The sequence below is a fragment of the Artibeus jamaicensis genome, unplaced genomic scaffold, assembly GCF_021234435.1.
Source record: "Artibeus jamaicensis isolate MK-2021 breed Jamaican fruit bat unplaced genomic scaffold, CSHL_Jam_final scaffold_660, whole genome shotgun sequence".
In the NCBI taxonomy this organism is placed as follows: domain Eukaryota; kingdom Metazoa; phylum Chordata; class Mammalia; order Chiroptera; family Phyllostomidae; genus Artibeus; species Artibeus jamaicensis.
In genome coordinates, this window is record NW_026522052.1 from 10,182,734 (window position 1) to 10,204,822 (window position 22,089).

General features: G+C 39.6%; 1 protein-coding gene across 2 annotated transcripts; it reads right to left on the reverse strand.

Annotated features, from left to right (window-relative positions):
* Positions 1-547: 547 nt before the first annotated feature.
* Positions 548-22,065, reverse strand: CHEK1 (checkpoint kinase 1). 2 transcript variants are annotated; one of them, XM_037134169.2, is made up of 13 exons: positions 17,516-22,065; positions 16,785-16,869; positions 15,776-15,999; positions 14,507-14,571; positions 14,344-14,413; positions 9,919-10,107; positions 9,386-9,490; positions 7,675-7,770; positions 4,057-4,165; positions 3,690-3,867; positions 3,317-3,448; positions 2,547-2,648; positions 548-1,405 (listed from the first exon to the last, which is right to left on the reverse strand). In XM_037134169.2, the coding sequence occupies exons 2-13, from the start codon at positions 16,847-16,849 to the stop codon at positions 1,310-1,312; spliced, it is 1,431 nt and encodes a 476-aa protein (XP_036990064.1). In that variant the 5' UTR covers positions 16,850-16,869; positions 17,516-22,065; the 3' UTR covers positions 548-1,309. The 2 variants fall into 2 exon arrangements, with proteins under 2 accessions (XP_036990064.1, XP_053515411.1); XM_053659436.1 differs by lacking the exon at positions 17,516-22,065 and adding an exon at positions 17,465-17,493.
* Between the last annotated feature and the right edge of the window lie 24 nt (positions 22,066-22,089).

The window sequence follows — 22,089 nt, forward strand, 5'->3', positions numbered from 1 at the left end:
ACTTCATGCAGAATACGAAAACCACATCAAGGATGATTTCTAGCATTTTGGCCTAAGCAACTGAAACGCTGTATGTCACATTTACTGGGATGGGGGAAACTAGAGAGGACAGGGTATGACACAGGATCAAAAGTTGTTTTGGGTCTTGAGATGACTATGAGACCAGGGGGAATATTAGATAGGCTGTAAGAGGTCAAAGCCAGAGATTAACTGTTTTTGAGAGTCACTGATGGATGGATGGCTGACCATTTTCAAAAGCAAAGTTTCTTCGTATTTGAGAATTTACTGCCTCAATTCTTAGGAGCCACCTATCAGCTGAAATGTATTCTTCCTGTGGGTCTACAGTGGCACAATTTACCAGTACATGAATACAGAGTCCCAACCTAATGCATTCAAGGTAATATAAATTTTATTAGAACCAAGTCTTAATAAATCTAAGAGACAAAGGAACCAGGAATCACATCTACTTCTATTATAGCTTCCTTATTTCTCCCTTCTCTCTTATTCCTTAGCACCTAGAAGCTTAGTCACCAATGAGTCCACAGAGTTAGCTATTCAATTTCAAAATAGAATTTATTTCTGTAATAAAGAATTAAAATATAGCTGTGAAAGTAGAGAATAATATAAAAATATTTTAAATGTGCAATAGTAATTTTAGAGTAAATGTAGTTAAGCATTAGTTTGTGCTCAACTGCTACTTGAAAGATCAACCAATATTTTATATTTATATTTTATTAACTACAGTGGAAAAACCATACCAACTTTCAATTTCAATGAATAATTATAATTCAAGAATGAGTCTACATACCTCGTCATCAGGGCCTTTTGAAAATGAGTACAAATCTTGGGGATATATTTTCCGAAGTTGACTTCACAAGTGACAAGGATTTTTTTTTAAACTAATCCATCCACTTAACCCAATGTGGAGGCAATATATACTTTTTGAATATAACCATTTTGATAAAAATGGGACAGGAGTATCATCTTTCATTGCATTGGTATAAAAGCTGGTAAACTCAGATATTCCCAAAGCTTGGTTTTCCAGGTGGGTCTCAAATTTAGACAGTAAACACAGATGAAGAAATATCTAATGAATTCTATCCCTTCCCGAAGTTTTATTTACAATTAAAATATAGGTATTATTTTTATGCAGAACATACAATAATATTGGAAAGTGTTTGACCAGGATGAAGACAATTCTTCAGAGACTACTGTTTGCAGTTTGCACATTAGGATAATCTTCTCTAGGAAGAATAATGTCAACATAGCAGTACTATATTCACCAGGGATTCCAAAGCCAACAGCTCAATCAAGTGGCCGGAAGCCACACCTTCTGGCTGCTTACAACATCACTCAGCTTCCCTTTAATCTTCAGGAAGTGTCTCTTGAATTCTAATCCATCACCCTATATTAGGAATAATATCCAAAAATTATGTCAAAAACCTTGGGAGAAGAAATGGCTAAATAAATCATTCTGACTTGACTTCAGGCCCATCATTGTTCCCACCACACTGGGCTCAGAGAGGCAACCCAATGACATCCTGTCTGTTTCAAGCGTTGACTGACATCTCTGGACCTAAGCCATTGTTTCCATACGTATTGGAGGTCGGTAAACTGAAAAGAAGCTGTGCAACCACACTGAGCCTTGCCAAAAGGCCGAAACAAAAAAGCCAGTGATTCGGTGCTAACAAAGATTTTGTTACACTAGGCTCTTAACGATATAATTCCATACCAAGCAAGAATCCAAGAATCGGGACAACAGTGTTGCTGCACATCTCCGACACAGAGAGTGAGACCTCCTCCAGCCTCCCTTAGAGCTACATGCAACGTCTCAGGAAATAGAGGGCACTATTTTTGTCTTACATGTCAAGGACTTTAAAACTACATATAACCCCAGTACCAATCATTTCTAAGAAATAATGAAAAAATGTGAACAAAACTATGTCTATGAATATTAATCGTAGAATTATTAACAGATAAAAGTCCATTAATTATAATGTGCAAATATTTTTGACAAATCATAAATACTGATTAAAAAGATATATGTAAATTCAATAAGAAAAATTTGAAATGCTTCGAAATTATCAAGGGTAATTATTTTAAAGGTAAAAATAATTTAGGATTATTTTACTTTTCTTATTCATTACTTAGTTACATATTCTACAAAACCCAAAAACTTTTACAAAGAAAATGACATTTCCATAAACTATATTTTAACATAATGACAAGGACAAATATTTATCTTAAATAAAAAAAGCAAGTTACCATATGTTTCTAAATGCTATGTACACGTAAACTTAGTACCATTTTAAAATAATCTCCACATAAGAGTATATTCATAGTTGAGTACATATTAGTTGCGGTTAGACTACCATAATGAAGTATCAAAAAAAATCTGTTTTCTCTGGAAAATAAGAGTAAATTTGATTCTTCTTTTCTTCTTTAAACTTTTTTGTATTTTTAAAATTTCTACAATGAACATGCACAAAAACTTCTTTAAGCAAAACGAAGTTTTTATTTTGTTTTAAATATGCTGTTCCACATACCTTAGAAAGCCGGAAGTCAACCAAAATCTTCTCATCCATCTCTACCAAATTCACTTTGAAGATCAGTTTATTGTTTCTTCTATCAGTTGTTGATACCGTAACCTAAGGCAATAAAAATCAGGTCAAGCCAGATGTGTGAGTAGAGGAAACTAAATAAAAGTACAGCCCAGGTCGGTGACACTGCTGAGATAAGACTTAGAGATGCGCTTCTGCAACAGGAGCAGTGCCCATCCACAGGCTCGCTCCACAGGCTCACTCAGCACAGGGTTTCCTCCCCCTGTGGCTGTGCACGCTCCGCTCAGGCCCGAGGTGAAAAGTATCCCCTACTTGTTTTTCACATTATGAAGGTTTTTGAAAAGCCTAAAGACAGTAGAATGTCAATGTTACAAATATGCTATAATAATATAAACACAAGTTGGTAAGTGGGAGCAGAGGACAAGGAGGAAGTGTGGGATTGTTAATGTGTCCATTCCTCTTTCACAGAAGGGAGTCAATTGTTACCGTTACAATTTAAGTATAGATGGGTTTTAAGGAAATAATAACGTGAGTCTCAATATTTGTAATAACTTAATAGTTATTAATAAATCTTTTAAGAAATATTATTTCTTAAGGTAAAGAACATTTTGCTTAAGTTCCTTTCATTTCAATTGTTTATTTTTCAAACCAAACTAATTACTTTAAATTTTAAAAATGAACTGATGAAAATTTTTTACTCAAATATTTAAATTTTTCTTTAGGAAAGGATATAATAAAAAATCGGTGAAATGTACCTGGTTCATACAGCTCTTCTTCCACTGATAGCCCAATTTCTCGCAAGTCTCCTTCAAGCACTGGTAAGACTTGTCTGCGTCCAGTTTGGTAAAAAACCGTGTCATCCTTTTGACCAAGCGCTGCCAGGGATTCTACATGCCAAGTAAAGAAAAGCAGGATTAATCCCATACCATCAAATAGCTATTTAGAGTGAAAATTCTTTTCTGTGCTGTAAGATTCTTATACATAAATGTCTCCTCTAATTATCTCTTATCAAAAAAACTGGTATGAAGTGTTAATACTTTAAGATTTATACATTAAAAAAAAAAAGGACTTTAAGACAATAAAAAATACACGGCTTCCATTATTTAGCTGAAAACCAAATTCTCTCACCTGTGAGGACCCTGGGGTGCCCAGTAACTGACTGTTCAGAAGCATGTGATCCGGACACGTGGGCTGGGAAAAGCTGATCCCCTGCACCAGCTTATCGATGCACGAAGGGCTGCTGTCCCACAGGGAAAGGCCCGTCCGCGGCTCGGGCTGGGAACTGGAGTACCTCACTTTTTCTTCACTGGCGCATTAGGATATGGGGAAAAATCGATCTTTAAATGAAATCTGCCAGGCCTTTTTAATAATACATTACACATTCTCACATCAATAAAAGTGACAATCATGATTAAGATAAAACATATACATATATTACTTTCCATGGGAATATTACCTTCAAGAATTATTATTGATCTTTGTTAATCGATCTTACCTAGAAGCACTGTTTACTAGGGAGATGTCCAAACTGGATTGGATGTGCTTAGAGAATCCACCAGGAGACTCGGATATACCACCTGAAGTGACTCGGGGCCTCTTTGCCCCTGAAAAAAATGAAGTAAAATAAACACAAATGCTTCTATGCAGAAACTTTTTAATGAACACAACTGGCAACCTGAAGCAGTAAAACTACATCTTAAGTCACTCAACACAAAATACTTACACAACAAATGGCTTCTTTACACCATTTTTATGAGGACTGGGGTCATTATGAACTTACTAGGACTCACTTGTCAAACTGCACAAATCCTGATCAGGAAGTATGTCCCAAGATTAGAGTATAAGGCCATAATTTTAACAGTACCATTTATGGTACTAGGGCAATGTTCTATGAAGACAGAGAGACTTAGCTAAAGAATCAAAACTTCTTAAAATAAAAAATAATTTATGACAATGGCAACAAACACTATGAATCTGCTCTATCCAACATTCCCCACTCCACTGAAAAAGCCTGAACGAGAATAACCGTTACACAGAAAATGAGTCACTATAAATTCATGGTTACTACCTTCAGCTGCACCCTCAACACCGACACTTGGTGCTGTGTTCCTCTAGCCCATTTCCTCTCCCTCTCCCCACAGTGACTGTTTCAAAAGCTCTGCACTCTTGTCCAACTCCCCAACCACCCTGCAGGAGGCACCAGTTCTTAGTGCATGAGACCGACTCTCATTTCCCAGACAACAAGGTCACTAGAAACCCCCTCCAGCTACACTTGAATCTGCTGATTTACTAGACAATAAGGTCACTGGAAACCCCCTCACACTACATCGAATCTGCTGATTTACTTTGCCTTCTTGCCCATCCTCTCCCCCCACCAAATATTCACCCCTCTACTTGCTCTTGAGCCCACCCACCTCTCCTATCTCCTCAGGGACCCAGACACCCCTTTACTCCCTGTCCAAGACCACCAGCCTCTTCCTTTCAACTGGATCTGTCCCCAAACCATTCAAACATGCTTAAGCCTAGCCAACCTTTTTATTTGTTAATCCATTTATTCAAATACTTTGGTAAGCCTACTCACATTTTATTAAGATGGGAGAAACAGCATGCTGGTATGCTGACAAGCTCCAGGAGAGGGGAAGAATGACAGAAGAATTACTATATAATGCCCCTGAAGAGGCAAAGGAGAATCGGGTCTCATGCACGAGAGAGAGCATTGGCTTGCATGTGGAGCAACTTATCCGTAGCAACAGGGGAGAAAACGACTGTATGAGCAGAGAGACAGTTAGGTGGGGGGAGATGGTAGTGAGAGCCCGTGGAAGTTCTCTTGTGATTGCCTCTATTTCCCAGTGAAACAGGAAGTAGTGGCACCACCCGAGACTGAGCACGGGGAAGAGGTATTAGGGGCTGAAGGGAAAAGGAGAGGTACAGTAAAGTGATTCAGGAGAGGGGGTTGTGACAGAAGTGGGGAGATGCATTATGACTGCCTGGGAAAATTAAGGGCCCACTCGGGATTAGTGATCCTGAATTTAGAGTGAACACTGTTTTATGTTCTTGTCCAGCTGCAACCAGCTGTGCAGGTGTAAGTGTAGAGCTCGTAGAAAACAGGACCAAACTTGGGTTAGGTTTTGCCCATTAGTATGATGAGGAGAGAAGGAGGCAAGGAAGTGGAAGATGAATGTGAACAAGTATTACAGTGACTGACCTTGGGCTTTAAAATAGTGAGGGTGAAACGGAGGACCTCAGGAGGTAGCAGAATTAACAGCTGCCAGCCCAGGTAGGGGCGGAGGATCACTGGGGTCAGGGTGCTAGAGGGAGGAGGAAAAATAAACTCGAGTTCGGAGCAGAATGCCTGAAGATCAGAGAGCGCTGGGAGAGAAAAAGGTCAAGAAAACGTGAGGCAGGGTACTGGAAGGATCACCCAGATGAATATTTCAATCACCAAGAGCCATGACAAAAACTACATGGCCTTGTGTTGGAGAGAGTGACAACATGAAAGAAATTTTAATTTGGGGTTCAGAAGGTGACTATAACGAGTAGGAATGATGGATGGTGGCAGAGTCTGATAATGAGGTTTGGGATGAGTCAGGGGTTGGCAGGGGGAAATGGGAAGACAGGAGAAAGTGACAATGAAGAAAAAAGAGGATGCCTGCCTCATCCCCAAATCCAAGGGTACAAGAGTGTGGGGAAAAAAAACATCTACTACTTGAGACGCAGCAGTACCCTCAGGGGAGAGTTGGACTTCAAACAGAGTAAGGTGAGAGGTGAAAGAAACATCCAGAGAAGGGTTAAAAACTCCTCATCTGCCTCCAGCTGGTGCCTTCTCTCAGCCACACTTCTTCACTGAGTTGTCTACATTCTGCTTCTCTTCCCCGAGCGGACTCCAGGCCCTGTGCAAACACTGTGCTCTAGGAACACCTCCTGACTCTCCCCCAGAACTGCTTCTGCCACATGATGAAACCCACTGGACAAGCCTCCACCCACTCCTTAAATGCTGGTGGTCCTTAGAATGTCATACACTCAATTTCATCATCAACCACTGATTAAATTACCATCTACTTGAAGAAAACACCTAAATGGATGTGTCAAGCCTAGTCCTGTTTTCTGGTACACACAAACACATACCTATTTGACAGTTTTACTTAGCTCCTCAAATGCAACACGACCAAAATCAGATAAAATCTCTCCCTAAGTCTGTTTCCTCTTGAGCTACATGCAGTAAATGGTGCCACCATTTATTTACAGTTGTTCCAACTAAGGAATCATCCTTGATCCCTCATTCTCTTCCTTTCCCGCATGTAAACAACCACCAGTCCTATCAATTAAAGTTCTTAAATCTCTTTGGAATCTGTCCCTTCTTTCCAATTCCACTGTCACTAACCTAGTCCAGGTTATCATCTTCTCACATCTAGGATGAAAAACATCAAAAGCAAGGGGAAAAAAGTAGCCAAAAAGAGCTTTTAAAACTGAATATATGATCATGTCATTTCCTTTCTAAAATCTCTCAAAGGTTTTCCCAACAGAATTTGTAACAAAATTCGTAACATGGCTTACAAGGTCACATGGCTTAGAAGGTTCTCCTTCACAACCCGGTGGCCATCTACCTTCCCCGCCTGGTCTCAGACCTCTCCCCTGCTCTGTGCATTTGTTCACTCAGCAACACGTACTGAGCGTCTCCAATGCACCACACACTGAGACCACGGGGGACACGCGGGCACGGTCCATGCCATACCGGCCTTCTTTCTTTCAAGTTCCTTAAGTCCCCCCTTTCTGAACCTCAAGACGCCCCCAAGGCCACTCCCCCTGCCCTGAATGTGCCACTTATCTTGTTAGTACTCCTCTGGCTAACTCCCCTTTAATCTTCAAACCTGAGATGTAACGTGACTTCCCCAGGAGGACACATTTTCTCTGTCACTTAAGACTTGATCTTACAACTAGCTATACTGCCCTGACTTTCAGGTCTATGATTATTAATAAAATCAAAATTATTTTTTTACATTTCTGTTTTTCCCACCACACAATCCCACAGCTGCCTGTGCTGTTGACTTGTGATAGCGACTCTGCAAGTTCTTTACGCTCACAGAAAAAAACACTTGTACGTTAAAGACCTTACCTTTCTTGAGTGGTTTGTTGTACCATCTGTCTTTTTTGATGTCTGGGATGGTAATCCTTACTGATGGGTTCTCAACTAGGATCTTATGCAGCAGAGCTGAAAACAAAACATGGAGACAACATTTACAAAAGAGTCACAAAGAACAGAAAAGCCTGCAGCCTGTGTACGGAACATTCTCTTGGTCTCCTTACGTCTAAATATTACTCGAAAGGGAGAGAAAGAATAAATTATTAAAGCTACTATCATCTATGGCTTTACTTTCATGCAGTTGTCCTTCGCTACTGTCTACACCTTAGGACGTGCTGCCCACACCTGAGTCTCAATTATTGGTAAAAAGTAGCCCATGGGCCAGGTAGAAATGTTTCTCCCTAGGTGACATTAACAAAAATATACAAGAAACTCTCTCATCTATTTTCAATATCAAACCTGTTCTACTGTCATGTTAAGTACTCATTCATGTAGTTTTTAAAAAGTTTACTTTCCAGTATCTTAAGCTATCTTAATTATCTTGACAAGGAATTCAACTATCTCCTACCACAAAAATAATTTTCTAATGGACAAAAGGCTTAACTGAAAAAAATGAAGTCATAAAAACACAAGTAAAAACATAGGAAAGTTTTTTCTAGTGATAGAGTAGAAAAGACCTTTCCAAACCTGACAATATAGTCAGGAACCACAAAGGACAAGATAATAGATTTAAATAAATAAAAATATAAGCCGTTTTGCATGTCAAAATAGCATAAACAAAATAGAAATATGACAAATTATGAGAAACATCTGTAATGAATGCAAAGGTAGGAGGTGGAAGAGGGAAGAGGCGCCTGAGTGGTGGTAGAAGGAGGCCCGACTGGGGTGGGGACACGCAGTGGTGTTCGTGCGTTAGGGAGCCGGCCACCCGAAACCCACCGATTCTGTTACCAGTGCCACCCCAACAGAGTCAATAAGAAATGAATAGATGCAAAGATCTAATGACAATACATTAAAGAAAACTAATAAATACATAGTGGATATATAACCTCATTAGTACTAAATTTAAAATAACAAAAAACAGTGAATATATTTTTATAGGTCTATCTGATTATTTAAATATTTCTTAATGTAGACTAATGAGATTGTGATGAAATGATATAAACTTTCTGAAAAGCAACTTGGCAAAGTAAACCAGAATAATTAAAAAGTACATACATTCTTGACCCTGCAATTCCACATCTGGGGTTTTATTTTAATTAATAATTTAAAGGTATGGCCAAGGATTAAGTTATATGGACAATCATCATATCTTTCATAACAGTAAAATTAGGAAGAAAATCTAAATCTAACAAAGCGAACCGGATGAGTGAAATAAGGAATATCCATTCAGCAGGACACCTTAGAGTCTCAAAACAGTGACGTGGGCCTGTAATTGTCGTCATGGACAAGCTCCCAAAGCATTAACACTAAAAAGTTACAAAGTTGCATGTATATGTACTTACATATTTTTAAATATTTTTACAACAAAGTATAGAAGCACATATCAAAATATTAAAAGGAGCTATTTCTGAGGGATTATAGGACTTTAAAAAATTTTATTTAGCATGTTTAAATTTATCTACATGAATCATAGATTATTTACGCAATCATTTAAAAGTTAAAAACATGTAATTAAAAAAAATCAAACAGTACTACGCTTCATTATCCAAATCCATGCTTTCATTCAGGACAACCCACTTACCTAGAGGAGCAGAATCGATTTTTTTCCAAGGGTTGAGGTATGTTTTCTTCTCTTTCCAATCGGAATACTCCTGACAGCTGTCACTGGGCTGGTCCCACGGCAACTCTAAAAAGGAAACAAGTCCCAGTTTCCTGAGTGTTCAGGTCATCATGCAGTAAAGGTTCCAAGGAAAAATAATCAACGATGCGAATCCATTTCCTCCAGGTTAATCCGATACAGTGTTCAAACTAAGTACCAACTCACAGAAGTTTCAGAGGCACTCAGAGACGCAGGAACCACTTCCTGCCCTACTCTTCCCAAAAGTATTCACATGAGTCTTCAAACCAAGAGCTACTGTGGTATTTCAATCACAGCTACACATCCCTCATTTTGTAAAACTGTTGGGATTAGAAGTTCCAACCTAGTTATAAAAAATTCACCATTAAAATATTGTCATATAAATATGGATACCCTTGGTTTCTTTCATTGATCTTGGTATAACAGATCTGTCTTCTTACAGAACAGGAGTTTTCTAACGATGAGACAGTTCTCACCTCCAGCCAACATTGCGGTGAGTACTATTCCACAGGACCAAACATCAACTGGTTCTGCATGGAACTCTTTTCTCTTTATAAGTTCTGGAGCAACGTACGGTAAAGTCCCACACATCTTGTTCAACAAGCGCTCACGGTTATTATGCCTGAACACAGTTGCCAAGCCAAAGTCAGAGATTTTGAGGTTATCTACACCAAGGAAAAAGAGATGGCACAGGGTAAAAATGTTTCATAACTAGATACATTTAAATAAATACAGTTTTATTGGAAAATCACCGGTGTTACTTAAGGTTTATAGAACTTGTCTACCTTAAAATGACCAGTTTTTAGAAGGAAGAAATAAGACATCATTCTCTAGCTAAAATTAGCAAAAGAACTCATTGCTTCTACTCAGAGAAATATCGTCAATGCACAAAATGAATTAAAGAAAGACCCTGGAGCCAAAAGGGCCTGCCCTTCTGGAAAAGGGCACCACTCTGGACCTGGGCTGAGCGCAGAGCTGAGCCCTTCCTGGGGTGTGCAGCGGGCAGGAGGCATAGACAATGATTAGGCATAGCTCTGCCAGCAGCCAACAAGCCCTGCTGGCAGGAAGGAAATACAGGGGTGGGCAAAAGTAGGCTTCAGTTGTTCATATGGAAAAAGATACATGGGTTACGATGATTACGATCGCTTTATTAACTCTGTGTTTCTTATGCTCACAACTCTACACCTGCTTTTGCCTACCCCTGTATATAAAGACACACCGAAACTAAAGATGTACAAACCACTAGAACTTCTTGTCGAAGTGGGTAAGTTTAGAAAAGGAGGAGGAACTCTGTATAGAAAACAAACCAGAAAAGCGAATTCCCACTCTAACTTCCCATCTTCAACACATACAAACTGCAGGCAGAACCTTCAGTTTAACTTCCACCTGGGGAGTGACTGCTGGAACAGAGTGATGCTTGTGCTAGCCAACGTGGTGAGAGAAACTACCAGAGAAGACCAACCACGGACATCTGATGCGCAGGTCGGGAAGACACAGAACACTGTAAAACCTTGTAGCAAAGGAATCTAGTCTTAGGGTCAGGGAAGATTCCCTATTTTCAACCTTTTCAGAGGGCAATCTGGCAAAGGACGTCAAAATCTGAAATATTCACACTCTTTGAACTATCAATTTCTACTTCTAGGACCACACCCATAGGAAAACGTACACCTACAAACTCACAAACATAAGGACATTCATAGCAGTATTAACTGTAAATAACTTAAGTGTCCATCAGTAAAGAAGTGATTAAATCTTATTATTAATGTACACAATGAAACTATATAACTAACTGTTTTTAAAAAGGTATATCTACATGTTCTGACACAGAATTGGGTATAAGTGGGAGAAAAGGGCAAGCATCATAACAAATATTCATTACAATAACATGACCCAATTTTTATATTGGGTATGTGGGCAAACTCACAGAGCAGTCATCACTGTTCTATTTTTTTTTAAGCTACAAGCAACTGTCCCAAAATAGGGGATTCTTTAAAAATCACTTACATCTGCACAATATAACATGTAAGCCATTGATGATGTTTACCTCTTAGAGTTGGGAGGGCCCTACTGTAATTACCTTTACACGTGACACAATCCTATAAACCACTGAGATTGAGTTCCAAGTTACTTATTAGTAGTAATCATTAAAAACACTGACGAATGACCTCAGTATTCCTTGGGTTTTGTTCTTTTTTTACATGTGGAACATAAAACAGGTTAGAGAACTGCAAATAATAAATTCTAAATTAAAGAGTGTGGTTACTTCTGAGAAAAAGGGAGAAATACACAGGAGGACTTCAACTATATTGGCAATGTTTTCTTTTTTTAAGATGATTATTATTGGATAGAAACAAAAAATATTTAAATAAGATGCAAGATATGAAGAATACAATGACAATGAACACCCACTCACCCAACACCCAGTGTAAGAACTTTTATCTCCTCTGAAATCCCCTTAAACACTTCCCAAAATATGTTCTTCCTCACCTTCTCAGAAATAAGCACCATTCTGAGTTTTATTATGCCCTTTCTTGTGATTTTCTCCATGTTTGTATATCTAAACAATACATTTGGTTTTATATATTTTTGAACTTCATAGAATCATACTTATATGAATTCCTCTACCATTTTTTTGCTACATATCACATTCCAGAATTTCATCCACATAATTAATTGTAGCTATAAATCACCCATTTTGTAATCTGTGTGTTCTATGGCTGATAGATATTTAGGTTGTTTCTAGTTTTTGCTATAAACAAAAAGCTGTGAGCAGTGCGTACACATGTAATGTTTCATTGTGTAAGCTGGGGGCACACTGGTGTTCATATGTATCTCCTTTATACTCACAACCCAAGTAGATACTCTTATATTTATATTCCCATTTTAAAATGAAGACAGTGAAGCAGAGCGAGGAGTGAAGCAACTTACCCAAGGCCATACACCCTATGAGGCAGCCTAGATTAAACCTTGGTTCCAATGACTCTGAAGCTCAAGCTTTTAACCCTACGCTATACTGCCTCTCATATTTTAGAGACATGCGATCCTTCTTTTCTAAATGTTTTTTTATTTTTTTAAGATTAAAAAAATTTTTTTAGAGAGAGAGGAAGGGAGAAAGAGCGGGAGAAACATCAATGTGTGGTTGCCTCTAGAGCTCCCCCTACTGGGAACATGGCTCACAACCCAGATATGTGCCCTGCCTGGGAATCAAAACAGACACTTTGGTTCTAAGTCGGCACTCAGCCCACTGAGCCACACCAGCCAGGATTCTTTTTTTTTTAATCCCTCTTTTTTCACAGGATTTTATGTAGATTGAAACCGGCATTTAATTAAAAAAGAATTTATTTCTAAATAACTTCTAAATGAGGAAGGAGAATTGATGATAATACCCTCAAGGCTTTTAGGATTCAAAAGGTAAGAGAATGAAAAATAGAAGCAAAGGGAATTCTCCCAGCTTCTGCTTTCTTTTCTCAGGGTTCGTCAACAGGCTATTCTACAGTTCCTTTTTCCCTATATACCAGATTTTTTGAATATCTAAAATTTTGCTACGTGCCTCATGAAACAACTTACAGAAGGCTAAATAACCAAAGGAAGCTCTTGGATAGCGAGGTTAGTAAATGACCTAATAAAAGGACTGCTAAAAGATATCTACCAAACTATTAACAAAGATATTCACTAAAACAGTAACTGGTGGGTTTTGAGTGATCTTTTTCTTCTTTATACTTTTAATCTCATTTCACGATCATATTTTATTTTTAGAAAGAGAAAAAAACCCAAGATTTTTAGTTTGGGAACAAAGTTTTCATTTTCCAGATAGTTTTACATATTCACATCTCTGTTTTTTATATAAGCTGGCTTTTCTAAATTTAGTCCCTCATATGAAGGTCAATTAGGAAGAATTGACCTTCATATGAGCTCAGGAAGAAGTCAGAAAGAGGCAGATGAGACAGTGCACTGTTACTTGTTGTGGGGAACAATCCTGCCAGAAAACAGTAAACTTAACATTGAACGAAATCTTAAAAGCACTTTGGTCTAACTCTCTAAGCCATGTTTAAATTCCCTTCACAGTGTCCCTAATAATCAACAATCTAGTGTATGATGCACATGTTACAAATTCACTGTTTTCCAAAGCAACCTATTTCTTTTCTGGACAGACCCCTTAAGAAGGGTCACCCTTGCTTGTATCAGTCCAAGTTGCTCTGCACAGTTTCCCCCCAAGTGTTCTGAAGAACTGTATGGAACAGTTAGCAGGTTTCCCTGAGTTTTTTCAAATACTCCTTATTCTACAAAGTTTCTACACCTTTCCTCATTCTGGTCACTCTCCTACAAAAGTACTTCAGTGGCCCACAGGCCTCCTACAGTATTTCCCCAGGATACCCATTATTTCTGGTGTGGCCTCACGTTAGCTTTCCACTGACCAAATTACACTGGTGACTGTTATGAACTTTTAACCTGCTTTGCTGCCAAAGATATGCCATTCAACAGTACTTATCTGGTACTTTTTTCAATCCAAATATTGGACATTAGATTTTTCCCTAATGGAAAACAACTTATTATTAAATCTGACCCACCTCTCTGGTCTGCTAAACTCATTCATTCAATAAATATTTTTGAAAGCCTACTATGTGCCGGGCACTATTCTATTCACGTTCATTTATTAATCATTAAAGAGTTGTTTAAGACTGTTCATCTAGTGAGCTACCCTGGCATCTAGCTTAGATTTCTCTGTCTCATCCATGACATCATGAAGGATTTGTTAAGTTTAAATATACCACAAGTCGCCCAAATTCCCAAGACTTTTCAGATTGTTTGCCTTGAAATGTCACTAAAGGAAAAGCCTCAAAACACTCTTATTTGGCTGTGTTAAAATAATTTAGGTAGCAGTGACAAGACACTCAACTTACCCCTTTCATCCAAAAGGAGATTTTCTGGCTTAATATCCCTATGAGTTATTCCAATACCATGCAGATAAACCTAAGTAGAAAGCAAAGGGAAGCATATCGGAATTTAGTAACTGACCGCATTCATGCTACTTTAAGTAAAAGGAAATGAGACAACTGCACCTACCACCCCTGCCATGAGTTGGTGGAAGAACCTCTGAGCGTCTTGTTCAGGCATGCCTATGTCTGGCTCTACAAGAATTAATTATGAAAGTTAGTTGACCAGGTAAATATAATCAGGAATCAACCACACAGTCTTCCTATTTCTAAGATTAAACATTTGTGACTGGACTTCAGCAAGCACTCATGCCAACAAAAGACTCTGGAGTCCAGAAACACATTGAATAATAACTCTCATTTCTTACTTAGTAACTTACTTAGTAATTCACATTTCCCCATCTGTTACATGGTAAAAACAAATTAATATTACAGGAAAATTACAGAGAGAAATAACAAACTATTATCCAAACCGAGAATGCAAACCATCCCTTGAAAGCCCCTGCTTATCTTACATTAACCGTGATTTATTTGATCTTTCAAATTGTTACATCAAATTCATCAAAATGTTACAGCAATATTTTTCCACTCCTGAAATGTAATTGCCAAAGTGGAAGCCTAGGCAAATCTGAGCTAATTTCACTAAATATTTAACAACAGATTTAAACTTCGTATTTGACTTTTCATACCAGTCACGGATACCAATGAAGTTTCTTTAGGAAACACAGTTTTATTAAGAAATGTCCTACTGTTAGTTATTATATCTTGATCTTCTTTATTAATTCATGATTTCTTTTACACTCAACTTTCTCCTGAGATTAAATACTGAAGATTCTAAAAATCAATTTTAATAGGATGGCTTTAAATAATAAATTTAGGTCCACAGAATATATTTTATGTACTTCTCAGTGTTCTATAACATCAAGCCTTTGAGTCTACATAGAACATTTAAGTAGCAGAAACAGAGTTTACTTCGTATATATAACAGCAATCGTAGAAAACTGTAAATTATTTCATGTAAACAAATAACAAAGAAAAATAACAACATGCTATTATTTGGGATCTGTAAATATATGCAATGATTTCATGTAACTCAAGTGTCTACAAAAAATTGTATAGGCAAACAATGCACCACATCTATAATAGCTCACCATGAAGTATTATCATTCTTAAAATCTACGAAACAACATTACCAACTCAAATCACTTAGACAACTTGGGAAGAACGTTTTCTTGACAGACTTTATGCTTTCAGGTGCCAAGTTGCAAAAACAAAACAATTTACTCCAATTGTTGCATAAACAGTTCTGAATGGATGCTGACCAAAGAGCACACCCAAGTTTAAAAAACAAATTTAGAGACTTCTTTAGCAGAATAATTATCTTAAATCTTTTCCATACCTATGCGATCAAAAAGCTCTCCCCCGCTACAATACTCCAGAAACAGATACTGGATATTGCCTTCTCTCCGGTGGCCGTAGAATTTCACCACGTTCTCGTGATTTAACATTTTATTGATGCAGATCTCTTTCTTAATATTTTCTGGACAGTCTACGGCACGCTTCATGTCAACAATCTTCACTGCAACTGCTTCTTCAGTTCTTCTGTTCACAGCAAGTTGGACTCTACAAAGAGAAAGGAAAAGTATTAACACTCCGGACACCTGAATTCCATTTCTTTTTAAAACCTCAAAAGATTCAACACAACCCACCCAACTATTTTACCTTTATCAAATTCGTCCACCAAGGAGAAACCATGGGAATGGTTCCCGTGATATTCTCAAAAGATTCAACTCCTTTTTGAAAGGTGAGGTACAAACAAATGAGGTACTGACATAATGTGCCAGTCCTATGCTGTATAACCAAGTCACTGAACACACGCTTGAGAAAAGAAAATGGGGTAATAGCCATTCTAGGCCCCATCACGAATACACATCCTCTACTCAATCAATTTTAATAACATTACCTAACATTCAGTAATCCTGTGGTCACTGTCCTAAGCACCCATAGATAAGGTAAGCACCATTATTGCTCTCTTACGGCTAAGAAAACATAGGCACTCAAGGACACTAAGGCGCTTGCTTAAGAACAAAACAATGACCCGCAGGGCAAGTGACAGACTGAGGATGTGGCTGGCTGGCTGGCGCCAGGCAGTCAAACTCCATCTGATAGTCCGTTCATTTAAGCACTACTCCTAAACCCCAAGGAAGGAGTATGTGGCAGGAGAAACTGACTTTAGAGGTCCCTTTCAGCTCTTTACAAAGAAAATATAAAAGAAAACGAAGTCCTTACAAAAGATCATATAGCTTTCAGTCCCCACAGGTCTTGGATTGCAAAAGTAGAGACCTGTTTTCTAAGCGCCCAGGGCATTAAAATGAACAGGGGTGGGGGTGGGAAGGGCGCCGACTCACTCTCCGTAGGCGCCTTCGCCCAGCGTCTGCACCAGATCCCAGTCTTCCACGAAGGGCACTGCCATAACTCCGCGGGGCACCCAGGCTGCAAGGGGCAGGAGCCAGAAAAGAAGAGGGATGAGTTCGACCTCCCATCACCTGTGTAGCCGCGGGGCCCCGCGTCCTACCAGGAGTCCTCAATATAAATAACAACTCTGGTTTCCCCTGGCACCTCATCACCCATATTTCATTCCCGTCTAAACCACAGCCAAGTATCCTAAACTGGGGCGTTGGGTCCCGTGCGCTTCCACTGGCACACACACTGCATGCTCAGACGCGCCCGTTCCTGTCCGGGAAGGGATGGAGCAGTGGTGGTGGTGAGACCTGGGGGCTGGTGCCTCCCGGGGGATGTGGAGGCGGGTGGGAGGTATGGGGAAGGTAGCTATGACCACCGCAACTCCTCCTCTCTGCCCCGCAGCGTCCCCTGGCCGAAGGGGATCGGGGCGGAGCCAGCCTGCCGGGTGAGGCGGAAGGGAGGACTGGGTGGCATACAGGCTAGCCCAGGGTTGGCGTCTGCAGTCCCTCTGCCACCCAGACCGCGGGATCCCGGACCCTCCTCCTCTGCTCTCTGAAACCGCCCCTCCACGGAGACTCTCCGAGCCCTGAACCCATTGCTGTGCACTCCCGCATCCAAGGCGGACCCAGAATTCCTCTGCAGAGCCCCTCGCTACGCTGCCCGCCGCCTTCCTCACCCGACGGTCCTCTGCCTGCCACCACAGCAATCCAAATGCAGCGCTTTTCCCGCCAAAAGTGGCAGCGTCACACTGTCGCAAACCTGGGCGCCCTTGCCGTAAAGCAGGGAGGCGTGCTTTCCTGTTTTCCAGGTTTGGAAGGGTTGTCTCTGCGGCGGCCTGTACTCTGGTCCCAAGGGCTTCAGCAGCGGGCCTGGGCTCTTATGGGGTCCGGAGGAGGCCCTGGCTGCCGAGAGCGCCCGTGCGATAGCTCTCTGAGCCCAAGGGCGTTTTCGTTCCGGGCGGAGCTGGAGAAGAGCTCCCAGGCAGCGCTGGAGATGAGCGTGCGTGCTGCCTCTCCAGTCCTGGCATCCTCGCACAGCTGCTCAGCTACTGGATAGGACTGTGTTGCCAATGGACACTCTGTCACCTTCCAGTGCAGCTCAGACCGAGCTCGGGCCGAGAAGCTGGGGAATGGTGCTGAAGGGGCGAAGAAAGCTGCGGGGACCTCAGAGCCCGCTCCTTCTGGAACCGACAAGGAAGGCAACGGGTGCAATCTCTTGTAGTTTGCAGTAGTGGGGGGATGACCAGTTTTGCTCGTTGTTTTCTGAACCGGCTCCAGAGCAGCACCTTAGCCCCACTGTTTTGGAAGAAGGGCATCTGCATAGCTTAGTCCAACCTGCTTCTTGTTCTCACCGTGGAAGAAACAGGCAGGTGGAACGAATATGGCTTTGTCTCATTTCACAGTGCCAACTATAAAAGTAGAGTGACTAGTTTACAGGAAAAAGTGCATTCTGGAGAAAGGGGCCTGCTTGAGGATAAAATATGGAAAACTGAATTAGGTATTCCCTCTTGACAGGGAACGACTGAGAACTCCATGTAGTTCTCCAGTTCTGGAAACTGGGCCACATGCATTGAGCATAACTAGCTCGATTCTGTTATTGGTAATGGAGTAAAATAAGTATAAAATATGTTGCGTAATTAACTGTCACCCAGTAAATGTAATTTTTTGAAAAAACACTCGTTTGTTTTAAAGCGAGCCCAGAACATTCAGTAAGTTTTGAACCATGACATCACAGGTCAGGATTCATGTAATAAACTAAGTTTTCAGGTCATTTACTACATTTTCCCTGATATGTGCACTGTATTACAAAGAATATGAAGAAATCAAGTGGAGGACCTGCTCCGTTTCTGTGTGTCTGGATGGAATTCAAGTTATCTTCGCTTGAAAAAAGGTATACAGATTTTGGGAAAATACAGGGTTAAAGACGGCACATGGCAAAATAACTGCACACAACAGCCTCTGCTCCCTTCTCAAACCTTACTGAAATATTAAGTCTTTTACAGGCATAAGAGCAGAATATGAAAAATAAGACTTTGGCAAGTGAAAAGTCTTTAGAGAAAACAAAGATGAATGCTGAAGCCAGCAATGGGAAAGCTGAAAAGCAACTTGATTTATATCAGAGCTTCCAGAAGGCTCAAGTTGAGTTAGTGACACCAGGTAACTGAAATGTGGGTGAAGGTGGGGCTGAAAGGGGGTAGACTGAAAGAATACTAAGAAGCAAATACACACGTGGCTCCTCTCCCTCTGTGTACCCAAAGATCTGACCCACCCCCACCCCAAGCTGGTATAAAACTTGAGGGTAAATACCTGGTGAATGTATTTACCCATTGGAGTGGGTGTGCCTTACTGAAAACAAACAGATTATGCACTGAAAGCTGAACTTCTAAGCTTGCTTTCTGCCCTTTACTCTTAGAAGTCTGGCAGCTTGGCTTGTATTCTTAGAAGATAAACAAGCCTTCTCACGGGAATGTTACCTATATAAAAGGAAAGATCTACAGCTTTCCCAATGGAACAACTCAGCCAGACCATAGGAGTGAGGCTCACATTCAATAAGCCAGACCCCTCTCCCCAAACAGACCTTCCAATCACCTTTTTAGGATCCCACTCTTAAAAAGAGCAGACAGCCAAGAGTGTGAAAAGGCCTTTAATAGAAAAGTCAAAACAAAGGAATATTAAAACAAAAACTCTCTTGGAAATTAAAAAATCTGATAGCAGAAAACAGGAAAACTATATAGTTACAAAGATTTTTTTTAGGAAACCTTCCAGAAGGAAGCATAAAGATAGTAAACAGAATAAGAATATTGGAAGATTAATTAATCCAGGAAGTCCAACATCCAAATAGCATTATTTTTTCAGAAAGAAACAAAATTGAGGGAAATCCACAGATAACTCAAGGAAATTTCCCAGAACTGAAGAATTCGACTTTCCATACATAAAAGTTTACCCAGCACAATGGATGATCCACTCCAAGACATACCATTGGAAAAATTTCAAAATTCTACATATGAAGAGGTCTGAGGTGGGAGTGAGAGGGAACGTACACATGCAAAAAAAATGAGAATAGCACTGTATTTCTGATGCATTTAGAAGAGAGAAAACAGTGAGCCAATGCCTTCAAAATAATTCTAAGGAAAAGTTATTCACAGCCTGGAACTTTATCTAGCCAACCTATGGAGTGTGATGTGAGATATGCAAGATCTCAAGAAATTTATCTCCCACACACTTTCTCAAGGAGGTAGTTAGAGGTGACAAATCAAGAAGGAAGTTGGGGATTAACATACCTAATATGATAGTGAAAGGATACACCAACCCAACAGGTGTGTAGCAAAGCTGGAGTAAACCAAATGAACACAGCAAACAGAAGACATCTCTAAGACATACCTTATGGATCTAAACATATTAAAAGGAAGTTGGCACAAATGAATGGGAATTTGGGGAGAAATTAGTGACAAGCACAAAAAAAAAGAAAGAAAAAAACTCCATCCAAAAAGGTAGGTGGGGGGGGGGGGGGGGAAAGTAGTGACAGTATTCCATATGGCCTAGTTGTGAAAAGCTCTAAGGTAAAAACTACCAAGCTAACTTAAATCATAACTATAACAGAACCTTAAAATGGTCCGTGGGAATAACAGGATGGTGAAAGAGAGCTAAATCTTTACTTTGCCCACCAGAAAGTCAACAGATGATACCTAAAATTGAAAAAACTAACAGAGCAAAATAAAGCAAGTTACTTAATGAGATGGAGGTAAATAATGTGAGAGTCAGTGGAGTTGAAGGAGGTTGTCTCCCAGAATCGAAAAACACTATTTTGCTTTTTAGAATTGAGTTGTTTTTACACTAAATGTACTGTAACAATGAAAATGAAAAGTAAATTTTTCAAAGAGAGAGCTTCATGCAGCCTAAAATTACAAAATTAAAATTATCAAAGCAACAGCTATAGTGATAAGTTTGAGGGTTATCCCATATATATTATAGAGGAAGATCATTAATGATTTCTAAATGGTATTATTTATGTTGGCAAAAAGAAATTAAAAAAATAAAACTCAGAATAACCCCTTCTACTAGGGAGAAATTCTGCATATAAATCAAGTAATGTATTTACATATAGTAAAACAAATACAGTTACATCAAATCTAAATCTAGTATATAAATTGGTTTGGAAGGTTAAGTTTTCTGGGTATATAAGTACACCTGAGTATACTCTCTGGGAGCACCATTTTGCTTTATCTAAAAGCCATGTACTTGCTCCTGTTTCTTCAACAGGTAACAATAAACAGTTACCTTGTACTTTTAAAAATGACTTGAAGTTTATATACATCACTAATATGCCTTACGTTATAGCAATGTCCTACTATACTGAACATAAAGCTGTTTATCCTGACATTACATACCCATTAGATTACTGTGCTTTATTTATTTTTTTTACCTTTCTCTTCCCTTCTACTGCAGTCAGACTAGCGCTGTTCTCAAGCTACTACTAATAGCAATCCTCCCTTCTCACTTGTAACTTATTTGGCAAGAATGTCAGAACCAGATCATTGAGATAGTGGAATATAATGGCCACAAATAGGCAGAGACTAAGGGATAAAGAAGCTCACCTTTACGTAACTGCAAGAGTTTTAGAGCATAAACTAAAGGAAATGAGCAGAGACATGAGCTGTGTTGTGGTTAAGTGAGAATACTAAAGAGCTGGATTTCAAACAGATATGCATGGTTATACTTTAGCTGACTCAAAAACACCCAATACTGACCAAGTTTTATACATAATGGTGGAAGAGTTTCTTTCTCCACTGAGAATGAGAATAATAATGTCACTGTTTGTCTTAAGTCTTCAAAACTGCTAATTTATTCTCACTTGATTTATTCCTGCTAAACAAACAAAACAAACAAACACACACCTCACTAGTCCCAAAGAAAAATTTTAACTAGTCGACCGTCCCAGTCGACTAGCCACCCCTTCCCCTTCATAGAGTCAAAGAGCCTCCAAGGACGAGGCGTGTTGAGATCAGAGACATGGCAGCACACAGCTGCCATTCCTGCCCAGACATGGCCCTCCTGCAGTCCCACATTTATTCAGTTGGTAAGAATTTACTGAGCACCCACTGTGTGCAAGGCATTGTGCTCAGTGCTGCAATTTTTGAAATGACAAAGTATGTGTAGGATCTGACCCAGTCAGTCCTTGCCAACTTTCCTGATTTGAGAGGCAGAATGCCTCTACATAGCTGATTTAGGGAGCAAAAGCATGGATGAGGTC